The 22,319-nt window shown below is 38.2% G+C and overlaps 1 protein-coding gene across 1 annotated transcript in view; it reads right to left on the bottom strand.

Annotated features, from left to right (window-relative positions):
• Nucleotides 1-6,915: 6,915 nt before the first annotated feature.
• LOC126473650 (lipase maturation factor 2-like) overlaps nucleotides 6,916-22,319 on the bottom strand; it is a 75,674-nt gene continuing 60,270 nt past the window's right edge. The window contains exons 11-12 of the mRNA XM_050100873.1: nucleotides 16,529-16,803; nucleotides 6,916-8,592 (exon numbers count right to left, since the gene is read on the bottom strand). Coding sequence (XP_049956830.1) covers nucleotides 16,533-16,803 — 271 coding nt within the window. The 3' untranslated portion in view covers nucleotides 6,916-8,592; nucleotides 16,529-16,532. The remainder of the gene's footprint in view (nucleotides 8,593-16,528; nucleotides 16,804-22,319) is intronic.

Raw genomic sequence — 22,319 nt, 5'->3', positions numbered from 1 at the left:
TGTAGTAATTTAACTTTGATATATAGTGTTCACAAACATGTATGAGTATTTGGTTCTATCCTACAGTTAAAGAAGGCATCACTGTAGGCAACTTCCAGCCAGTTGCTGAATTTGCTTCTAGCTCCTCCCCCCCCCCCCCCCCCCCCACCCCCCAACCTCTCTCATATATCATGAATACTTTTATAAGGAAACTGGTCTTCTAATGAAGCTGTCAAATACAGGGCTATCACAAATGATTGAAGCGATTTCATAAATTCACTGTAGCTCCAGTCATTGACATGTGGTCACGACACACTACAGATACCTAGAAAAACTCATAAAGTTTTGTTCGGCTGAAGCCGCACCTCAGGTGTCTGCCGCCAGAGCGCTCGAGAGCGCAGTGAGACAAAATGGCGACAGGAGCCGAGAAAGCGTATGTCGTGCTTGAAATGCACTCGCATCAGTCAGTCATAACAGTGCAACGACACTTCAGGACGAAGTTCAACAAAGATCCAACAACTGATAACGCCATTCGGCGATGGTATGCGCAGTTTAAAGCTTCTGGATGCCTCTGTAAGGGGAAATCAATGGGTCGGCCTGCAGTGAGCGAAGAAACGGTTGAACGCGTGCGGGCAAGTTTCACGCGTAGCCCGCAGAAGTTGACGAATAAAGCAAGCAGGGAGCTAAACGTACCACAGCCGACGGTTTGGAAAATCTTACGGAAAAGGCTAAAGCAGAAGCCTTACCGTTTACAATTGCTACAAGCCCCAACACCCGATGACAAAGTCAAACACTTTGAATTTTCGGCACGGTTGCAACAGCTCATGGAAGAGGATGCGTTCAGTGCGAAACTTGTTTTCAGTGATGAAGCAACATTTTTTCTCAATGGTGAAGTGAACAGACACAATGTGCGAATCTGTGCGGTAGAGAATCCTCACGCATTCGTGCAGCAAATTCGCAATTCACCAAAAGTTAACGTGTTTTGTGCAATCTCAAGGTTTAAAGTTTACGGCCCCTTTTTCTTCTGCGAAAAAAACGTTACAGGACACGTGTATCTGGACATGCTGGAAAATTGGCTCATGCCACAACTGGAGACCGACAGCGCCGACTTCATCTTTCAACAGGATGGCGCTCCACCGCACTTCCATCATGATGTTCGGCATTCCTTAAACAGGAGATTGGAAAACCGATGGATCGGTCGTGGTGGAGATCATGATCAGTTAATTCATGTCATGGCCTCCACGCTCTCTAACCCCATGCGATTTCTTTCTGTGGGGTTATGTGAAAGATTCAGTGTTTAAACCTCCTCTACCAAGAAACGTGCCAGAACTGCGAGCTCGCATCAACGATGCTTTTGAACTCATTGATGGGGACATGCTGCGCCGTGTGTGGGAGGAACTTGATTATTGGCTTGATGTCTGCCGAATCACTAAAGGGGCACATATCGAACATTTGTGAATGCCTAAAAAAACTTTGAGTTTTTGTATGTGTGTGCAAAGCATTGTGAAAATATCTCAAATAATAAAGTTATTGTAGAGCTGTGAAATCGCTTCAATCATTTGTAATAACCCTGTATAAGTAGAAAATATTTTGCTTGCCAAATGGCAGGAGAAAAGGCACAAGAGGGAAGTCAAAGCCATAGCTTTCAGAACCACAGTATTGGAAGAAATAAAGTTAATGGGATACTAACTGGGGAAATCATTTAAAAAATCCAGCTAAGGGGGGCCCCAACAGGACAGACTGACAGGGAAATCTGCATTAAAACACTTACAAACCAGCTGAGCTAAGAATGAAATTAAAAAGCACAGATAAACAGAATGCAAAGAAAATATGTAAGAATCTGAAAAATATAAAATATTTGCAGCAGGGGAAATTATATTGCTTAACCCCTGATCTGTGCCTGATCCTTAAAGATGGAATAAGTATTGGTTAATGAGATTAAGTGAATAGGAAATTCACAGTTAGGCATTAGGATAGGTACAAATTTCAAGAAATACACCAAGTGATTAGTGTTTAATATATATTAAGATTTTGTGTGTTAGATTGGATATGGCAATAAAAGATCCACCCCATTGTTACTGTAAATCATGTTACCAAAATGTTAAAAGTGCCATATGAAATATATAACTTACAAACATGTGGAATGTGAAAAAATTAAATTACCTAACTAGAGCATTTTCTATGACTGGACTCACTTTTGATGAGAGACGGGGGAAAAATATGTAGGTATTATGAATGAAACAGCAAGCAGAAAGCCTAGTCTTAATAAAGAAAATGCTAAGCATTGCTTAAAGGACCCTAACCTAATGATATGAAACTTTGATGGGGGAGGGAGGGCAGGGGGAGGAGAGTGATGGAGAAATGAATACAAGAAAGATAAAAAATAGATGAATAGCAAATGCACACAGTTAAAACAAAATCTTAAGCAGGGCTGAAGGATACACAATTGCAAAATGCACATTTGTCTTTTGAAAACTAAAAGTAAGTAGAAAAATGCAAAAACTGCAAAAAGTACAAAATGTGAAGAGGAGTCTCAAGTAACAAAGCCATTCCTCTGCTTATATTGCTTCATTTTTCCAGTGTTGTAATCCAGTGGTCAGCATGTTTGTCATGTGGAGGACCCAGATTCAGTTACTGGTACCACCTGAATTCATCTGTGGAAGAATGGACTGGGGTGAAAGCCGGTTGCAGAGCTACTTAAATGATAAACAGAGCTCTAAGATTTGGAAAGTTGGACACAGTGAGGAGAGCATACAAATGACACCACTGGTCAATCAGCAATGTGTGATCTTTAGGGCTTTATTGCAAGTTTTCTTCATCCGTTTGCTTTTCTCTGTCCCAATTCCCTCAGAAGGTCTTCAGAAGATTTCATTTTTATTTCACATTTGTATACCTAGTGTCAGTTTTTATTTACAGTGCAAACATTGATATCATATTCAGCTTTCTGTTTAAGAGTCCCATACTGTCGAAGGTCTTCCTTCTTTATCATATGTTTCTCACACCTATGCTATGCCACAAAAGAAAGCCTAAGTATGTGTGCATGTCATTGTGGTCCACACTAGTTTTACCACACTCTTCACATTACAGTAAATCACAAAGTAGATGTTGCAATATAGTTTTTATAAAATTATGATCAGAAAAAACAACCTGATAAGATCAGAGCAGGGTAAGGAATGCTGAACCAAACAAAATTTTCCAAATAACCATGTCAGAAATGTACTGTTGTGGAGCTGTGACAAAACGACAGCCAATTGATGACGAGTTTTCTGAAGTTCTGTTTGTTTACTGTACAGTCTTATGATTAAGTTGCTGCTGTCAGTGCTTCCACGGTGTTAAGTTTGTAGTGAAGTTCAAGTCAGGGATTTAGAGCATTTCCTATAAAATGTGACCTGAGTACAAAAACATTTAAAATTTCATTTCTGATTTCTGTTTCACCAGTGTCTTAGTGTACACTTACTGAGTTGATGTTTCTGTTAGAATAAAAGTTCATTCATGCTCTCTGTAAATCAGCAAAAATTAAAACATGTTGCCTTTAGGTTTCATTATTATTAATATTGCACCTTAACAGAGTATCACATGTTGACTGCCTTACTGCAGTGCAGTTTCTGCAATACAGCTTAATATTTTAACATTTACCTAGTAACCATCATAGAAAATTTGTTTAATGTAATCAGACTTGGATAGGAATTTAAAGTGTGCCTAGCTTTCACTGATCCAAAATGCTGAAGCACTCACTCCATTCTTTGCACTCTTCAAGGTGTCATTTCTCTTGTTCAGTTCATTTCTTCAGTAGACAAACAGAAGGGAATTTTGAAGGATTATTGATGTACTGTTTAATGGTTCGTCAGCAAGGGCAGCGAATGCCTTATAGACATTATGTTGTTCAATTAGAAGTTCAACAAATCAATGTCAGTCCTATAAAGTGACAAGGTGTTTATTGACGATCCTGGTAAAACACTTGAAAAAACAAAAGTATGTATGTGATATGCAGGAGAATTTGAAACTCAATTTCAGCCTATTATCTAGAAACTGTTTTCCCCCAAACTTTCATTTTCCAATAGTGTTGCAGTAAATAAAGAGTACAATGTTATACGATTACTGTTACAAATATTACACACACTGATACACAAATAAATTAAGTTCTTGGAATGGAAAAGAATAAAAGTATTTACATCACAGAAATTCTTATTATTTTTCAATGTAGACTGCTCATAGATTAATGCACTTAGTCAATGAAGTTCCAGTGCCTTGATCCCATCTCGAAAATGAGTGTTCTTCAGGCCTGCAAAATAGTTGTCAACTCCAGCTATCAATTCTTCGTTTGAAGTGAATCTTCATCCACTAAGAAAAATTTTCAGTTTTGGGAAGAGATGGAAGTCTGACAGAGCAATATCAGGTGAATAAGGTGGATGTGGCAATTCATGCCTTAGTTCACGTAATTTTTCCATGGCAATGGCATGTTTCTGATCCAGTGATGTCGCAGCACCCATCTTGCAGATAATTTTTTCATTTCTAATTCCTCAGTTACTGTTATATACCCTTTCAGATTACATCTGGCAAGTGTGAGCAATTTCATGTACTTCAGATTAGTGATCCTCCATGACCATTTTGTGCACTTTTGCAATGATTTCTGGAGTGACACATCTTGGACGACCACTGCGAATTCAGCATGAATGTCCTTTGCTTTCATACCTTTCTTTACGAAGTACTTAATCACTGCTCGAATCTCTCTTTTTTTTTGTCTTTGCATGTCACTACGTGGGAACAACAGAGGCACGTCACCACCAAAGCACTTGACATGGCACATGTTTACAGGCAATAGTCCATTGAATATCACGTGAACAACTTGTTGCGCTAGTGCTGACCTCTCATGGTGATTCCGAGAACTTTTCAAACCACCCTCATACATGGACCCAAACATGGTCGGAATATGTAAATGACATTGTATTTCTGAGTGCCTGTGCCTGTACACCGGTGATACAGGTGTACAGGGAAGTGATACCATCAATGCAGGTCTGTAATCATGGGAACCACTCTATAGGAGGATGAGCATGGTTCATCAGTCTGCACTGTTACCAAGTTGTGTTAATAGGAGGGGGGATTGAAGTAAAAACTGCAACCTCACAAGTTTATTAATGGAGTAGTCAGGAAATGTGCCACTATCTCCACTGGCTGAGATTACAGGAACGTTACAATCAAAGTTGAGAGTATGTTCAAACACACATGAAGAAACATTTCTCCACCTCACGAAACTTGTCAACAGACAGATCAAACAATCTTGTGCACTATTTGGCTAACGGTAACGCTCGATATCATGCACTCTTCATAGTTTTCCCCTGCACGTTTCTGTATATAATGTCTATCGGCAATAAATCAGTTGTGTTCAGTAACAGACTAACAGTTCAATCTGGAAATCCAATGCAGAAGATTATCTTTTAGAATTTTTTTTTTTTGTTTGGGAGCTATTTAAAAATCAGTGAGCCATGAAAGATTATGGAATTTTAAGTTTTAACATGTTGATTGCTGTTCGGAGCCACAGCAGAAACCCTCGCTGATATTTAAAACTGTGTATCTTTCCTTGCAGCAAGTTTTAAGTGACAAGTCCTGGCGTACTCCAGCTGCAGTCACATTAATTACAAGCCTTGTAATTTCATAAGACCCATTTACCTGTTGTCAGCGATACATAAAAGTATGGCAGTTGTAACAAAATTTCTCGTTTTTGTTTACTGTTGGTAGCCTTGACAATTTGGTATACCTGCATTATTTATTTATTCACTCACAAACAAGGTCAAACAATCAAAATAAGTATCTTAAAGCCAGCACCTACTATTTAAATTGGCTGCAGATCAGGTCACAGGCTAGTACCAGATCCATCTCTAATTTTTGCTGAATTTCTGGAGGAAACGATTAACAGCAATGTATCAAACTACCTTCTGAGCAAGATAAGCAGGCAACCTTAACATAAAATGTTAAGAGGGGGGGGGGGGGGGGGGGGGGGGGGGAGGAGGAGGACTTATTTGGCTGTGTATTTTGCACGCTCAGTAACCAGTATACGTCTACAGAACCGAGTTAAGTATTTAGACAGTTACAAAAAGAAAACTGAATACGTATTTTAGTAACTATGGTCATAGTTAAAATTTAGACACATGTATCACTCGAAAATGTTTAATACAATAAAACTAGTGCTGCTTGCACTAACCGTCCATGATGTAAAAGAGCCATGCCTGACTGCATGTCACAACTCTTCAAATTTCAAAATTGTGCCAATTTACATTTTGGCCTTCAAAATTACCGGTAGCATGAACAATATTTGCTACAATATCCATTCCCTGGCCCACATTTGCCTTTTGGTAGCTGATGTTTCATTGAATACAGACTTTTGCTTTTTATGTCAGGTGAATGAATGTACCCAAATGAAATTCACTGTATGTTGCTCCAAACCTACAATCTTGTTTATAAATAATTCAGAAGGAATAGAAGGTCAGACCTTCATGATAAAGTCTTACCCGACAGGTAAGAGGCTAAGATTTTGTTTTGTCAGTGTGCTGTATAACTGATGTGTGGCACTTGCTTATCATCTATAGAGGCATGAAAAAGTGAGACATCGGTAGAGAATGACTTCCATTGAAATCTACTTCCAACCTGATTATGTTTTGTCTTTTTTGTGAGTTTTACAGTGTTGTGATATGAAACAGTCTGTCGTATTAGTATCTTTTAGTAATATTTTATGAGAAAGGCCGTTCTGTCAGGCAGAGTTGCCCCACTGATACTCTATTAATGTCAACACTGCCAGTTCTGCAGTTGGCACATGTAACAGAGTAAGGGAGTAACTTTTTGTAAGTGTAATGAACCACTGAATAAAAGATTACAAAGAGTAAATCAAAATAAAAATTGCATCATCATTAAATCTTCATAAAAAAATATATACATAAGCAGTGAGATAGGAGCCTTTAAATTTATTATACTTATTCACTCATTTGAACATATACATCTGCCATTCTTGAATTTCTTATTTTAAAGTACTTCTTACAAATGTTCACTGCATTTTTATTTTATTACTTAAAACTTTGCACTTAACTGCTGCTATCAACTAAAGAGAAAATACTTAGTTCCACTAAAATATTAAGTCACAACATAGAAAGAAGTCTTGTTTCAGTTACATATTTTTCACTAACTTTATGCTACACAATTGCATTTCACAATCTTCAAAAATGATCCCAGTATTGTATTGTGATACACAATGCAAGGTAACAATCTAAAACTTGTTCTCATACGACTTACATTCCTGAGTATCCTTGAGCTATTACAGCTTTCAGTGGAAAGTGGAGACAATTTTACTTGTTCTGGAGAGTTTAGCAAAAATATGTCATGGATTAGACTGCACTTCTTACAGATCAACAACTAAATAATACAGCAACTCTCACACAACACAAAAGAAAAAGTGATCAAAAAAATACATAAAACCTATCAATTCTATTAAATTGGTGTAAAAACATTAGAAAATAATAAATTGTCTTTTAAGGACGTCAGTGATTCAGTCTGTTATACATCAAACCACGATATATGACAATACAAACAAAATATAAAATATTCTGAAATTATGAATCTGAACAACTAATTCCAACAATAAAAAACAAACATTTAATACATACGAAATTCTCTACATCTCACTTTCTGAAAAGCCTAAGAACAGTTTATATTTTTTGTTGTTGATATGATTACTCATTCTACTGATACATAATTCCTATTGTTCCTGGTAAATGAAAAAGTCCATGTAAATTTGATACATAGATACCTCAGACAGTGTACCCAACTGTAAATATCAAGAAACCTCATATGAATATGGCAGATAAGGTAAATCTATTGTGAGGATGAAGAAAGAACAGAATGTAAGATTTGAAAATGCACAAAGTAACTCAATATGAAACTTTTTTCTATGACTAAGGAAGAATGTAATACAAGCTGAGGCAATACAACAAAGATAGGGGTTAATTTGCTAGTAAAGCAGAATTGAGGCATTTAGAAAAGTGCAGTAAGAACATGAAACTGCACTAAGATAGGTTACTGCCTACTCAGCGTATAAATGAAAGCACAAAACAATATGATAGCTAGGAGAAACTGACATAAGAGGTGGAAATTCTTCAAGTGAGAAGAAAACATACTTTTATTACTTACTTCTGACAAACCGTCACAAATATCATTTGTTGAATACACATTTATTTCTATTTTCTTGTTTCTTCTTTTGGCTTTTAAATGGAGGACTGACTTTTCTATTACATTAATATTGATATCACTATGAAATCTGCAACTCATTACAGATTTCTGTTGTTTAATAAGATTAAAACTAACCTGCAAATTTGGGTATTATATAAAATTAAATCCTTAAGCTCAAAGGGAACCAAACATTTCTTTTAATATTAAAGTTTTCTTCTTGCAGTGGAAATAACTGACATAATTTAAACACAATCAAAACAGTGCAGCATAAGTCCAAAAGACAGAATAAAACAACTTGTCACACAGAGTATAAATGCAATCCACAATCAGATCTAAAAAGTCCACGAAGAGTAACAGTATTCACTGCAAAAGGGCTAACAGCAGCGGCAGCACAAAACCCTAGAACACAGAGAGGTTATCAATGCAGGAACAATTGATACTGGAGAGTGAAGATAGCATCATGGCATACTGATTGACAACTACTATGTTAAATATGGATATTAATTTCTAAACAAACAAATACAGAATTCTACAAAATACCTTAAAGATAACCTTCCCACAACACCTGTTAATATCATTTGTTTGAAATAGGTTCAGTGCACCTTTTTCGCACTATCTGTTCTGGTCCAGTTACTTTTAAGACCTAGTGAATCATATAGAGTTCTCTCTTTTATTCTCCAGAAGCACATGTACACTAAAATTTCACTAAGCAGGTTCTGAATAATCATTATTTTGTTAAAAATGTTAAGATAATTTGTATAGTTCCAACAATGTCACAGTGAGAATAAAAGCTGCTACACATACTGTTTAAATCATAATGAGAAACAACATTTCAGGGAACAAACATGAATAATTTCATTAATTATGCCACATTATTGCCTCTATGAAAAGACTATCTTGTTAACATCATGAGCTACAGATAAAATCATTTAATTGCCTGACCAGTATTTAGGCACAGAGTAGCATCTGATACAGACGTTATTATGTTGTAGATATGATATGACTATGTTTGTCCTCTGTACCAAAAGTTACTGACAATGGGTTCTATGTCCAAATACCAGTTTCACAATTAAATATTTGACATGGAACTCATGGTGTTAATAAGATGTTCTTCAACAACAACTAGTTCAGATTCATCCATCTGACAATCATGAAATTACCTTGGATAGTTATTTGTAGATCTTCTATAGTATTTTCTGCAATAGCTGATACCTTGGCTACAACACAGGTACAAAGATCTTGTGTGTTCATTCTACGTTATGAAATAGGATACACTGTTACTCGCCACATAGAGGACGTGTTGAGTGATAAGACAAGCACACTGGAACAAGATTGCTTGATATTATCCCTGATTATTAGCTGTTAATTCAGCAATCTTCTTTCAATGTGTGTCTGCTCCTCAATACCACATCTATGTCAAAAGTAGCAATCTACGAGGTGAGATTGGAAAGTTTTAAGAATGGATCTGCTACTGCTTACTGGTTTGGAGGGCAGGTATACGGAGGGTGGGGGTAGGTCATTACCTTGTCCTTTAACACCCTCTGACAGGAAACTGTGTTTCCTTTATTCAGTTCATTGTGGCAGCTGGTTGAGTGCGGATCTGTTAGGGCTTGTTGCCGGAATCTGTCAGCATGATAATGGATGTAAAAACAGAGCAACAAGTTGTGTGAATTTTTTTTAAAAACTGGGAAATCAGCTCTGGAGACTTATGAACTATTAAAAACAGCTTTTGGAGATAATTGTATGAGCCAGTCAAATGTTTTTGTCTGGTTCAACAGATTTAAAAATGGTCGCGAATCATTTGGAGATGAACCACGGTCCTGCCGTCCTTCCACCTCAAAAACGAATGAAAATGTTGTGAAAGTTCGCTACTTAGTGCGCTCTGATCATAGACTTACAATCAGGGAGATGGCTGATGAACTTCATTTAAGATTCTATGCAGTTCAGTCAATTTTAACTGAAGATCTGAACATGCGCTGAGTGTCCACAAAACTCATTCCAATAGTGTTGTCAAGAGACCAGAGACAATACCGACTTGAAGTGTGCCAAGAAATGATTAATCAGACTAAAAATGACCCAATTTGTTAAATAGGGTAATTAAAGGTGATGAATTGTGGGTATATGGATATGATCCTGAAACCAAAGTGCAGTCTTCACAGTGGAAGACTCCGGGTTCACCACGACCAAAAAAAGCACGGCTAAGTCGGTTGAACGTGAAGACAATGTTGGTGATTTTTTCTCCCTTGATTCTACTGGTATTGTGCATCATGAATTTACCCCTGGAGGACAGGCAATTAACCAGGAATACTATAAATGTGTCCTTCAGAGTTTGTGTGAAAGGTGCGTAAGAAAAGGCCTGCATTGTGGAAAGACAGGAGTTGGGTGCTACACCTTGACAATGCTCTGACTCATCGTGCCTTCTCCATCGTTGAATTTTTGACCAAATTAAAAATTCCTGTGCTTCCACAACTGCCATTTTCCCCTGATTTGGCCCCTGTGGACTTTACCTGTTTCCTAAACTGAAATTTTCACTGAAAGGGAAGCGATTTGACTCTATTGAAGACAGCCAGGCAAATACAGAGAGCGTCCCACACACGTCAGGAAAAAAATTCCGAGGAATGTTTCCAACAGTGGAAACACCGTTGGAGTCTGTGTTCAGTCAGAAGGTAACTATTTTGAAGGATATTCATCACAGTAGCAAGTAAGTACCACCATTGTACTATCACAAGCCCATTCTTAAAACTTTCCAATCACACTTTGTATTCTCTTTTTTCATTTGTTGTATTCCATCCCAGATTTTCCACTGTTTGTTCCTGTGCTCATTCTGCTACCTATGTGACCCTTGTGGTAACAGGATATCCTTCATAACGGAGATCATAAATCTGATGTGAAGTTGACATTTGTTCTAAAACTTCTCTTTATTGATGAAATGTGTAATTTTGATTATGGCCAATTAATGTAGACTTAAAACTGCTACTTTTTCTGCACTACAACACTACCTGCCACTAGGTTCTACATCATACTGTTCAATAGCCTCTGCTCAACAGTGTATACTGTCAGTCAGATCTAATTGTTTTCAATGCTAACACAATGTTACATTCTTAAATTCTCTGACCACGTAGTGCTTCACAGACGTCAGTGATGCCTAAATTTTTTTGGGACCTGAAACCGGAGTCAAATACATATCTATTTCAAGAGTCTTCTCCATCACTGAGCCATTGGACAACAGGAATGCAACATGCATGCTGAACTGGTAAGCAGGGTATAGATGTCTAAATCAACACAGTTCTTGATGTGTAAAATGTGGCATCTCTTCTTATTCCTTAAACAAGTCAGGACACGCAGCACAAGTCTGGATGTCAATAACCCAAGGATTATCACTATGGGGTGAAGAAAAATTGTAAATGTTGTGCAGTCATGAAATTCAGGTGATTTAGATGCCTCAGTGAAAGGTGGAAGTGAACGTTTGACACCAAGTGAAAACCATTTCATATGGCAATGGCTTGACACCACAATCAGTAGAACATACAGCACTTGTGCCTCTAAACTCACAGTGGCTAGTTAAGTTACCATTTAATGGTGGGAAGAGCAAACTTTGTTGAAAGGTTATGTTATTTGAGCCACTTGACAACTGGAAGCCCAAGAAGACTATTACTCTTCACCTAGAGTGTTTCTGAGAACACCTAATACTCCAAATAATAGTTTCATTTTCAGTATTCCGCCAGTTGCTCACAGTCATCTGGTCACAAAGGCAGAATTGCAGGTTAAGTACCCTAGAGACCAAAACTTGGCACAAACACAGTGTTTCCTAAGCCCTGTCACTTATTTAGCAAATATATAACTTAGACTCTGCATGTGTTCCACACATAATCATTACAAATTGCAGTTTACATTGGTAGCAGCACTAATAATTAATCAGTGATGGACTTAAAATGTGTTGGAGCCCGAAGAAAAATTTGAGTTTGGAACAGACATGTTATAGAATTAAGAGGCACTGCCAAATACAAATGCCTGTCCTTTTGCATGACATTGTTATCTCAAGATGGAGATCTGAATTGAAGCAGTAGACCACAACACAAGTCATGAGATTAAGTGTGAGATACTGATGTATTTCAATTGGATTTTTTTTAAAAGGAAAGCTCTACTGTACTGGGTGGTTATAATTAAACTTTTCCTCAGAGGTTGAAAATACCGCTTCAGTTGTAAATTTCTTTTATTATTACAGGACCAGTGTTGGGCACTTATAAGCCCATCTTAAAAGAGCCCGAAACTGATTGTGTAATAATGAAAGAAATTTACAACTGAAGTGATATTTTCAATCTCTGGTATAATGCTCAGTTGCGGATGTTCATCCAACAGGATTGTTTGTAAACTTTTCCTTTTTAACTTATAATAATACGGTAAACAATTACCGTACAAGTACCAAATTTGGCAGCATTAATGTCCAGAGTATGGGGTGCATCATTTCCATGTGTCACAGTGCTACATTCCAGTTCCAACCATGAACACCAGGTGTCGTGATCAGTCATTGTGATTCATAGTCTTACACACCTGACCAGTCACAGTGCACTTGTTGACGTGTCAACATGAGCTTGAACAAAAGGAGCAGGGCATTAGTGGTGAAGCTCTGTTATCAAAACAACAGTAATGCTGCATCTGCACCTCAAGAATATTGCCGGCTTAAAGGATTACGGAAGGGTCCTCTTTCTCCACCTGTTGTGCGGAGCTGGTGAAGTTCGAATCGACTGGAGAACTGGGCATCGCTAAGGGAAGAGGCCGATGAGCAGTTGCACCACAGGTGGTTGATGAAATTGCTGTTGCTATAGCAGACAACGCTGCGTGCAATCTCGATTGTCAGGCACTGCATGTGCTGTTGCTATAGCAGACAACGCTGCGTGCAATCTCGATTGTCAGGCACTGCATGTGCTGTATCACGACAGTTGCACGACCTGTGGTCCACTTCGAACCATTCTCAAATGATATCCATACGAGATCCATATCGTAAGCACCTTTCATCACAGGACGCACAATGACATGTTGACTTCACTCACCACTTTCTCAAAAGGATTGAAGTAGTTGCTGTCTGGCCCCTTCACCTCCAGTCATTGTGCATAAAGTTCCTCTGTATGGTGAACGTGTCACAGTATGGTGTAGCTTCATGGCTACGTTTATCATAGGCCCATTCTTTTCTGAACAGGTTGGTGCTCAAGGACCAAAGATGTGCAGTGTGACTGGTCAGCGTTACTACGATATATTTCGCCAGCATGTCATATTCGCCCTACAGGAGAGAGGCACTTTGAACTCAACACTTTTCATGCAAGATGGGGCCCGACCTTACATTGTTCATGACATTCACCTGCTTGTCCAAGACACATTTGGAAACAATCAAATTATCAGCCAATCATTTCCAAATGCTTGGCCAGAACGATAACCTGATCTCACTCCTTGTAATTTCTGGTTGTGGGGCTACCTGAAGGACAGGGTTTACCAGGGTAACATTCACACAAGTGCTGATCTGCAGCGCAGCATATCAAGAGAGGTAGCCAGCATACCTACAGACATGCTTCATTCTGCTGTGCTGAATGCAGTTCTGTGCTTTCAGACTCTTCTGGACACTGATGGGTGCCATAATGAGCCCCTTTGGTAGCAGTAATGGTACCGGTGTGTAACAGTATTATGTACAATAGTAGCACATTAAAAGAGTTCCAGTTGAATTGATTCTCCATTATTTCTCTTCCCCATGTCCTTGCCATTAATTGATACCAACTTTGGTACTCATATGGTAATTACTTTCCATGTTATGTGTTAAATAGGGAAAGTGTAATTATAACCGCCCAGTAAATCAGAAAGAGAAACACTTACTTCTAACTGATTAACATACTTTGATTTTCACAGTACAGACTTTTCAGGTGTTCATTGCTCCAACTCACCAATTTTCTTTCCCTTATGACTGTGGAAATGGAGCTACACCTCACCATTGTTTGATGCCATAATTGTCTCTCAAACTGCTGGAATTTATTAAGAAGCCTTGGACTAACACAACAGTGTTGGCAGAATCCAAAATACTCTGTACTAATATATTATTAATTTCCTTGATCATCTTCCAAATGTATCTCCCCCTTCACACAGACCCCCATCCCACAAAGCACACCCCACTCAAGCACCTATTTAATATCTAACTGATCCTCAAATCTCTGAGACTTGAAAGTATTTTTTTCTCCCCTGGCATCAGTACGGAAAAGTCAATGACAAAATGTAGTGACTTTCCTTACATTATCATAAATGTCATTTCAGTTACACATACCAACAAAAAGTTACAAGACTCTAAAAAATAATATGCTATTCCATGTATTAACTTCTCAAAATGAGTAAGCAAGTAGCAGCTTCAAACTTCATATAAAAATTAAATTCTCTCTTTCCAATCTGTAACTTTTTTTTTTATTTTAAAAATGAATTTGAGTGAAGAAAATTATTTTTAACCATGAAGCAGTGGGACTTTCCGCTCTGGAATTTCAAGAGTTCTGATGGTTTTACGTTGCTAATCTTGATACAGTATCTACTATTCACTTGTTTCCCACAATACCTACTGCGTGTACACGTTATTCTCTCTCAAAATATGGAGATGAGAAATCCACTAATAAATGCTACTTCAGAGATAAATGTATCCAGATGAACATTTTATCAGAGATAGTTTGAAACAGCTTTATTTTCTGCATATAAATATTGAAAATGTACCGAATTTTCAATTACCAGTATTGCATATCATATGGCAAACCCCAATTTCAAAAGATAATGTGTGTAAGAACTTGTTTGCAAAACAGACAGTGCATGAACACAATGTCGTATCAGTGTGCTCAATACTCTGCTGCCATATCAATTATGGGTGGCTGACTGGTAATGCAAGGTAGGATTAAGCCACAGAACCTAGCATCTTAGAAGAAAGAAACACTTAAACTTGTCTGCTACCTTAAGCCCACAAAAGTTGATGTATTCACTATATTTACAAATGATAACTTCTGGAAGACAAAAATCGAATTTCAAAAATCTTTTTTGAGTGTTGTGTTTACATGTTAAGGGTTGATAGGGTTTTGCTAGACTGGTCAAATATTGCATCTGCAAATAAGCTGCTCTGGTTTCTTTTTTTAGTTAGCACAATGGCTGATTCTCTTCAATTAAATATTAGAGGTTGATAACTTCAAACTCAGTCTAATACTCCTATTTCTCTTTCACATCACAAAAAGTCAATCCATCCATATTTGCCAAAAAGTTTTAGCAAAAAGACATAACCTGATAACCCTAGCACATTTCAAAAGACGGTTACACATTTACATGTGAGTGAAAATCAATTGAGGAAGTTGAAATCTATCTGGCAACTAGAACAATATTTCCAGAGTCAGTACTGTAGTGTTTATATGACCAACCAGAAGTGGAATTGGAAAACTTGTTTACAAAATCTGGTTTCAGAAGCCCCATGTAAACATAGTGGATGCAGACAGTAACATGGCAAACTAAGTGGTGGATGTTTTAGAATGTGTGTGTAACACACACACACACACACACACACACACACACACAAATGTCTGGTCTTAACCACTTCCTTTACAACTCTGCCAAACTGTGCAACCAAAAACATGGTAGCTGTTACTAAACTATTTTGTGTTGTGTATTGTTCATTGTTTTCCTTTCCTATTTTGAAATGAGTGAAAAGTCTAATCCTCGTCCACTATAGAGTTCAATTAGAGCCCCCATAACACCAGAAGCGATTGCCTCCATCCCCCCTGGCAGTCATAATTCTAGTTTGTTTATGCTTAAGAATGACTGCCCATTTATAGTGTCCACGCTTTGACTATAGGTGAATTATTTCAACCACACCGAAATCTCCTAACATGTGAATAGTGCTTTTCAGTCCTATTTCTAGGCACAGTACCTTGTTGGTTCTATCTGTAGCAATGTGAAGCGTGGGTCCGACGGCTATGAAGAGCCACCAAAGGTAAAAAAAAAATCTCCGTATTTCGTAATTACTAAATTGGTAGCAAAAGAAAAATAATGTTGAGAGCTCCTTAAATCAAAGAAGCACTCAAAAATGCTACTGGTTCTCAACAAATAATCATTTGTTGGAAGGTCAAACAGAGCCCAAAAAGAAAAGAAAAAAATAAAAATAAATAAAAACCATATCAGGGGAAAAAAACTGTTTTAAGGTTTCGCAAAAGCAAACATTCCAGTCAAAAAGCCTCCCAATCATCATTCTTTTAACAGTCAATTTCAGTGCCTTGTCTTCAGGCATGTAGCGTGACAACCTTTCCAATTTCACACACATTCCAAAAATATTGTTTACCTTTTTACTTTCTTGAACCAGAACTAGCAGATCCAGCAACAATAGCACAGCCAGCTGTGAAGAGTGACCACATAAGAATTGCAGGATCAACTGCTGTTGCCAATTTCCTTAAGCGGTCCAACAGCATTTTGAGCCAAGGTATCACAGTAGGGTCTTTGCGAGAGTCTGTCAAGATTTTCACATTTCGCAGATATTCAAGAAGAGGAGGATGATCCCGGGAGAAAATGGGAAAATATTCACCAACCCGTTCTCGTGTCCACCAAGCTGAGGCTGACCTGAAGGAGGAATATTACGTATTTTAGCGCCTGGATACTGTCATATTTCCTATTTTAAACATAATAATCAAGTCACTTTATATTTAACATCAATTAATTCAAGGTGTTAATGGAAACAGTACAATAATTTCTGATGTTAAAAACGAGACATATGATTATGGTATACTTCAGCAGAATTGCTTCAAGACAGCCAAAATTCAACTCTGTTAAAGCCACAAATTTTTTTCAAACACCTCCAGTCATTAATTTTTTGTGCGAATTCGAAATATCAAACATTATTGGCAGATGTTTCAAATTTGCACTAAATTTTTTTACTCCTTCCTGGAACACATACTTAGCGTTTCAGGTAGAACTACGACAGGGTGATGTGGGTACATGACAGCAAAGTCTTTAGCACCAGTATGAAAAGGTTATGAAATGAGTGGTGGTAAAATAGAGTAACATAACTACAAAACTTCAACTACAATTAAATGTAATAATTTAAAAAAATTGTGCACACACAGAGAAACACAAAAATTGTGTATTGTTCCGGGCATAAAACTTAAGGACTAAAAAAGGAAGATGTGTCGGAAAAATTAAAAGTTAATTACTGAAAGATCACTAGGGGGGGGGGGGGGGGGGGGGGGGGAGGATAAGCCAACCACTCTGAATCATACTAAAATCTCCTGCCTAAAAGTTAAGGTCGAAGTGCAGGGGGTAGATCGCAACCGAAACTTGCTTCTGCCCTCTTGTTGTTATGGTCTTCAATCCTGAGACTGGCTTGATGCAGCTCTCCATGCTACTCTATCCTGTGGAAGCTGCTTCATCTCCCAGTACCTACTGCAGCCTACATCCTTCTGAATCTGCTTAGTGTATTCATCTCTTGGTCTCCCTCTTCGATTTTTACCCTCCACGCTTGCCCTCCAATGCTAAATTTGTGATCCCTTGATGCCTCAGAACATGTCATACCAACCGGTCCCTTCTTCTCCCGAATTCTATTCAGTACCTCCTCATTAGTTATGTGATCTACCCATCTAATCTTCAGCATTCTTCTGTAGCACCACATTTCGAAAGATTCTTTTCTCTTCTTGTCCAAAATATTTATTGTCCATGTTTCTCTTCCATACATGGCTACACTCCATACAAATACTTTCAGAAACGACTTCCTGACACTTAAATCTATACTTGATGTTAACAAATTTCTCTTCTTCAGAAACGCTTTCTTTGCCATTGCGTCTATATTTTATATCCTCTCTACTTCGACCATCATCAGTTATTTTGCTCCCCAAATAGCAAAACTCCTTTACTACTTTAAGTGTCTCATTTCCTAATCTAATTCCCTCAGCATCACCCAACTTAATTCAACTACATTCCATTACCCTTGTTTTGCTTTTGTTGATGTTCATCTTATACCCTCCTTTCAAGACACTGTCCATTCCGTTCAACTGCTCTTCCAAGTCCTTTGCTGTCTCTGACAGAATTAGAACGTCATCGGCGAACCTCAAAGTTTTTATTTCTTCTCCATGGATTTTAATACCTATTCTGAACTTTTCTTTTGTTTTCTTTACTGCTTGCTCAATATACAGTTTGAATAACATCGGGGAGAGGCTACAACCCTGTCTCACTCCATTCCCAACCTCTGCTTCCCTTTCATGACCCTCGACTGTTATAACTGCCCTCTGGTTTCTGTACAAATTGTAAATACCCTTTCGCTCCCTGTATTTTACCCCTGCCACCTTCAGAATTTGAAAGAGAGATTTCCAGTCAACATTGCCAAAAGCTTTCTCTAAGTCTACAAATGCTAGAAACTTAGGTTTGTCTTTCCTTAATCTTTCTTCTAAGATAAGTCGTAGGGTCAGTATTGCCTCACGTGTTCCAACATTTCTACGGAATCCAAACTGATCTTCCCCGAGGTCAGTTTCTACGAGTTTTTCCATTCGTCTGTAAAGAATTCGTGTTAGTATTTTGCAGCTGTGACTTATTAAACTGATAGTTCGATAATTTTCACATCTGTCAGCACCTGCTTTCTTTGGGATTGGAATTATTACATTCTTCTTGAAGTCTGAGGGTATTTCGCCTGTCTCATACATCTTGCTCACCAGATGGTAGAGTTTTGTCATGACTGGCTCTCCCAAGGCTGCCAGTAGCTCTAATGGAATGTTGTCTACTCCCGGGGCCTTGTTTCGACTTAGGTCTTTCAGTGCTCTGTCAAACTCTTCATGCAGTACCATATCTCCGATTTCATCTCCATCTACATCCTCTTCCATTTCCATAATATTGTCCTCAAGAACATCACCCCTGTATAGACCCTCTATATACTCATTCCACCTTTCTGCTTTCCCTTCTTTGCTTAGAACTGGGTTTCCATCTGAGCTCTTGATATTCATGCAAGTGGTTCTCTTTTCTCCAAAGGTCTCTTTAATTTTCCTGTAGGCAGTATCTATCGTACCCCTCGTGAGATAAGCCTCTACATCCTTTCATTTGTCCTCTAGCCATCCCTGCTTAGCCATTTTGCACTTCCTGTTGATCTCATTTTTGAGATGTTTGTATTTCTTTTTGCCTGCTTCACTTACTGCATTTTTGTATTTCCTCCTTTCATCAATTAAATTCAGTATCTCTTCTGTTACCCAAGGATTTCTACTAGCCCTCGTCTTTTTACCTACTCAATCCTCTGCTGCCTTCACTATTTCATTCCTCAAAGCTACCCATTCCTCTTCTACCGTATTTCTTTCCCCCATTCCTGTCAATTGTTCCCTTATGCTCTCCCTGAAACTCTGTACAACCTCTGGTTCTTTCAGTTTATCCAGGTCCCATCTCCTTAAATTCTCACCGTTTTGCAGTTTCTTCAGTTTTAATCTACAGTTCATAACCAATAGATTGTGGTCAGAGTCCACATCTGCCCCTGGAAATGTCTTACAATTTAAAACCTGGTTCCTAAATCTCTGTCTTACCATTATATAATCTATCTGAAACCTTCTAGTATCTCCAGGGTTCTTCCATGTATACAACCTTCTTTTATGATTCTTGAACCAAGTGTTAGCTATGATGAAGTTATGCTCTGTGCAAAATTCTACCAGGCGGCTTCCTTTTCATTTCTTACCCCCAATCCATATTCATCTACTACGTTTCCTTCTCTCCCTTTTCCTACTACCGAATTCCAGTCACCCATGACTATTAAATTTTCGTCTCCCTTCACTACCTGAATAATTTCTTTTATCTCATCATACATTTCATCAATTTCTTCATCATCTGCAGAGCTAGTTGGCATATAAACTTGTACTACTGTAGTAGGCATGGGCTTTGTGTCTATCTTGGCCACAATAATGCGTTCACTATGCTGTTTGTAGTAGCTTACCCGCACTCCTATTTTTTTATTCGTTATTAAACCTACTCCTGCATTACCGCTACTTGATTTTGTATTTATAACCCTGTATTCCCCTGACAAAAAGTCTTGGTCCTCCTGCCACCGAACTTCGCTAATTCCCACTATATCTAACTTTAACCTATCCATTTCCCTTCTAAAATTTTCTAACCTAACTGCCCGATTAAGGGATCTGACATTCCACGCTCCGATCCATAGAACGCCAGTTTTCTTTCTCCTGATAACGTCGTCGTCCTGAGTAGTCCCCACCCGGAGATCCGAATAGGGGACTATTTTACCTCCAGAATATTTTACCCAAGAGGACGCCATCATCATTTAACCATACAGTAAAGCTGCATGCCCTCGGGAAAAATTACGGATGTAGTTTCCCCTTGCTTTCAGCCGTTCGCAGTACCAGCACAGCAAGGCCGTTTCGGTTAGTGTTACAAGGCCAGATCAGTCAAACATCCAGACTGTTGCCCCTGCAACTACTGAAAAGGCTGCTGCCCCTCTTCAGGAACCACACGTTTGTCTGGCCTCTCAACAGATACCCCTCCATTGTGGTTGCACCTACAGTACCATTGTGGTTGCACCTACGGTACGGCTATCTGTGTCGTTAAGGCACGCAAGCCTCCCCACCAACGGCAAGGTCCACATCTTCCTTCTTATCACCATATAAAATGCATTTGGTTGCAGTAGTTTGCACGCCACGCCATCACTGATTGAGGTGGGGTGGGGGCTCTTGCCAGAGTAAAAAGCTATGCATTAGGGAACAGTGCTCAATTTGGAGGCAGTTCAGGGCCACTTCATGCCACTGGAGAGATTGCTACGAGGAACACCAAGGCCAGATAAATGGCTTCACCAACAACAGCTTATTATAGGACACTAGCATCCACAGGTGGGAATTGGTACTCAGTTGTTGCCACCTGCCTCCACCTGGCCTTAATTTATGTTCATTTCTTCCATCTCAGAATTCCCTTTATTTTTCTTGATCTTTTATTTTCTGACCTGCTATCACATAAAACACTGCCAAATAGACTAATCTTGGGCACCGGCTTGAAGGCTCAATTTGAAATGATCTAATTTCAGAACTACAAACCATAGTCTCTCAGGCGTATCAGTCACCATCTTGAGCATTTGTTTGAACACAATATTGTGTTTGAAATGGGGCTTCCCAATATAACTGTATACATATTTCTTTCAGCAACTTTGCCTTCCTCAAAATGGTCCTCTTTAATAATGCCTCATTTTGTTTTAGAATTTTAGTGCTTTCTTTTTAATTATTTACTTTAATTTGTTCTTCCACTTTACAAAAGTTGTGTATAGTACTTCAACACACCTTTAGTTTGACTGAAGCCGTGGGAAATGCACTATCACTAAGGACCACTCAAACAGGGAGTGGTCTCTATGTTACATGCTATGGCATCATCGTAGTTAAACAGCAAGAGGGCACCTCTGCTAAGCTGTTCTTGTCTGTAACAAGCTGCTGGCAGGGTGATTTTCTAAGGAGGCTGTGGTGAACAAGCATAAGACATGATGGAAGAAACCAAAAGATTAAATGATCTTGCACATGCAAATGTATTTTTTGTATGATACATGCCATACTGAACAGGAAACAAGTGTAAGTCTAAATAATAGCCCATGTATTTATAAAAGAATGCATACTTGTAAAATACACACCACCACGAACAACACAGTTCAACTTATATAACACTATGTTTCAAAAGCTTAGAGCGAACAATTCAATATCATAGTTACTTCTATGCAAAAACTAGGCCTGTACATAGTAATAATGCAATATTATTCAGGAGCAGTATTCAATAAAATCCTCAGATGTCCTATTATATTTGCCCTTTCTATCTTTAGACTAGATCGTAACTATGCACAACTGAATTTAGGCAAGATTTTTGGTTCAATGAGTTTCTGTAATGTTTCGAATTGTTCATACGACATTCAAAAATAACCGAAGAAAATAACTGTTTTCACTACACCACATTTCCTTGCAATATGGTGAAATTCATTATTAACTATTGACAATATAACTTATTTCTTTACTTTCATGAAGAGTGTACAAATAAAAGCCAGACCTGATAATCATAGCAAATTCTAATATGAAGGAAAAGACAATACCATTAGATTTTAATTAAATAACTGGTATGAAAATAGCACCACTGCA

Source organism: Schistocerca serialis, chromosome 4 (genome assembly GCF_023864345.2).
Source record: "Schistocerca serialis cubense isolate TAMUIC-IGC-003099 chromosome 4, iqSchSeri2.2, whole genome shotgun sequence".
NCBI lineage: Eukaryota > Metazoa > Arthropoda > Insecta > Orthoptera > Acrididae > Schistocerca > Schistocerca serialis.
The sequence above is the reverse complement of the archived record's forward strand: the minus strand, read 5'-3'. Positions and strand labels throughout refer to the sequence as shown.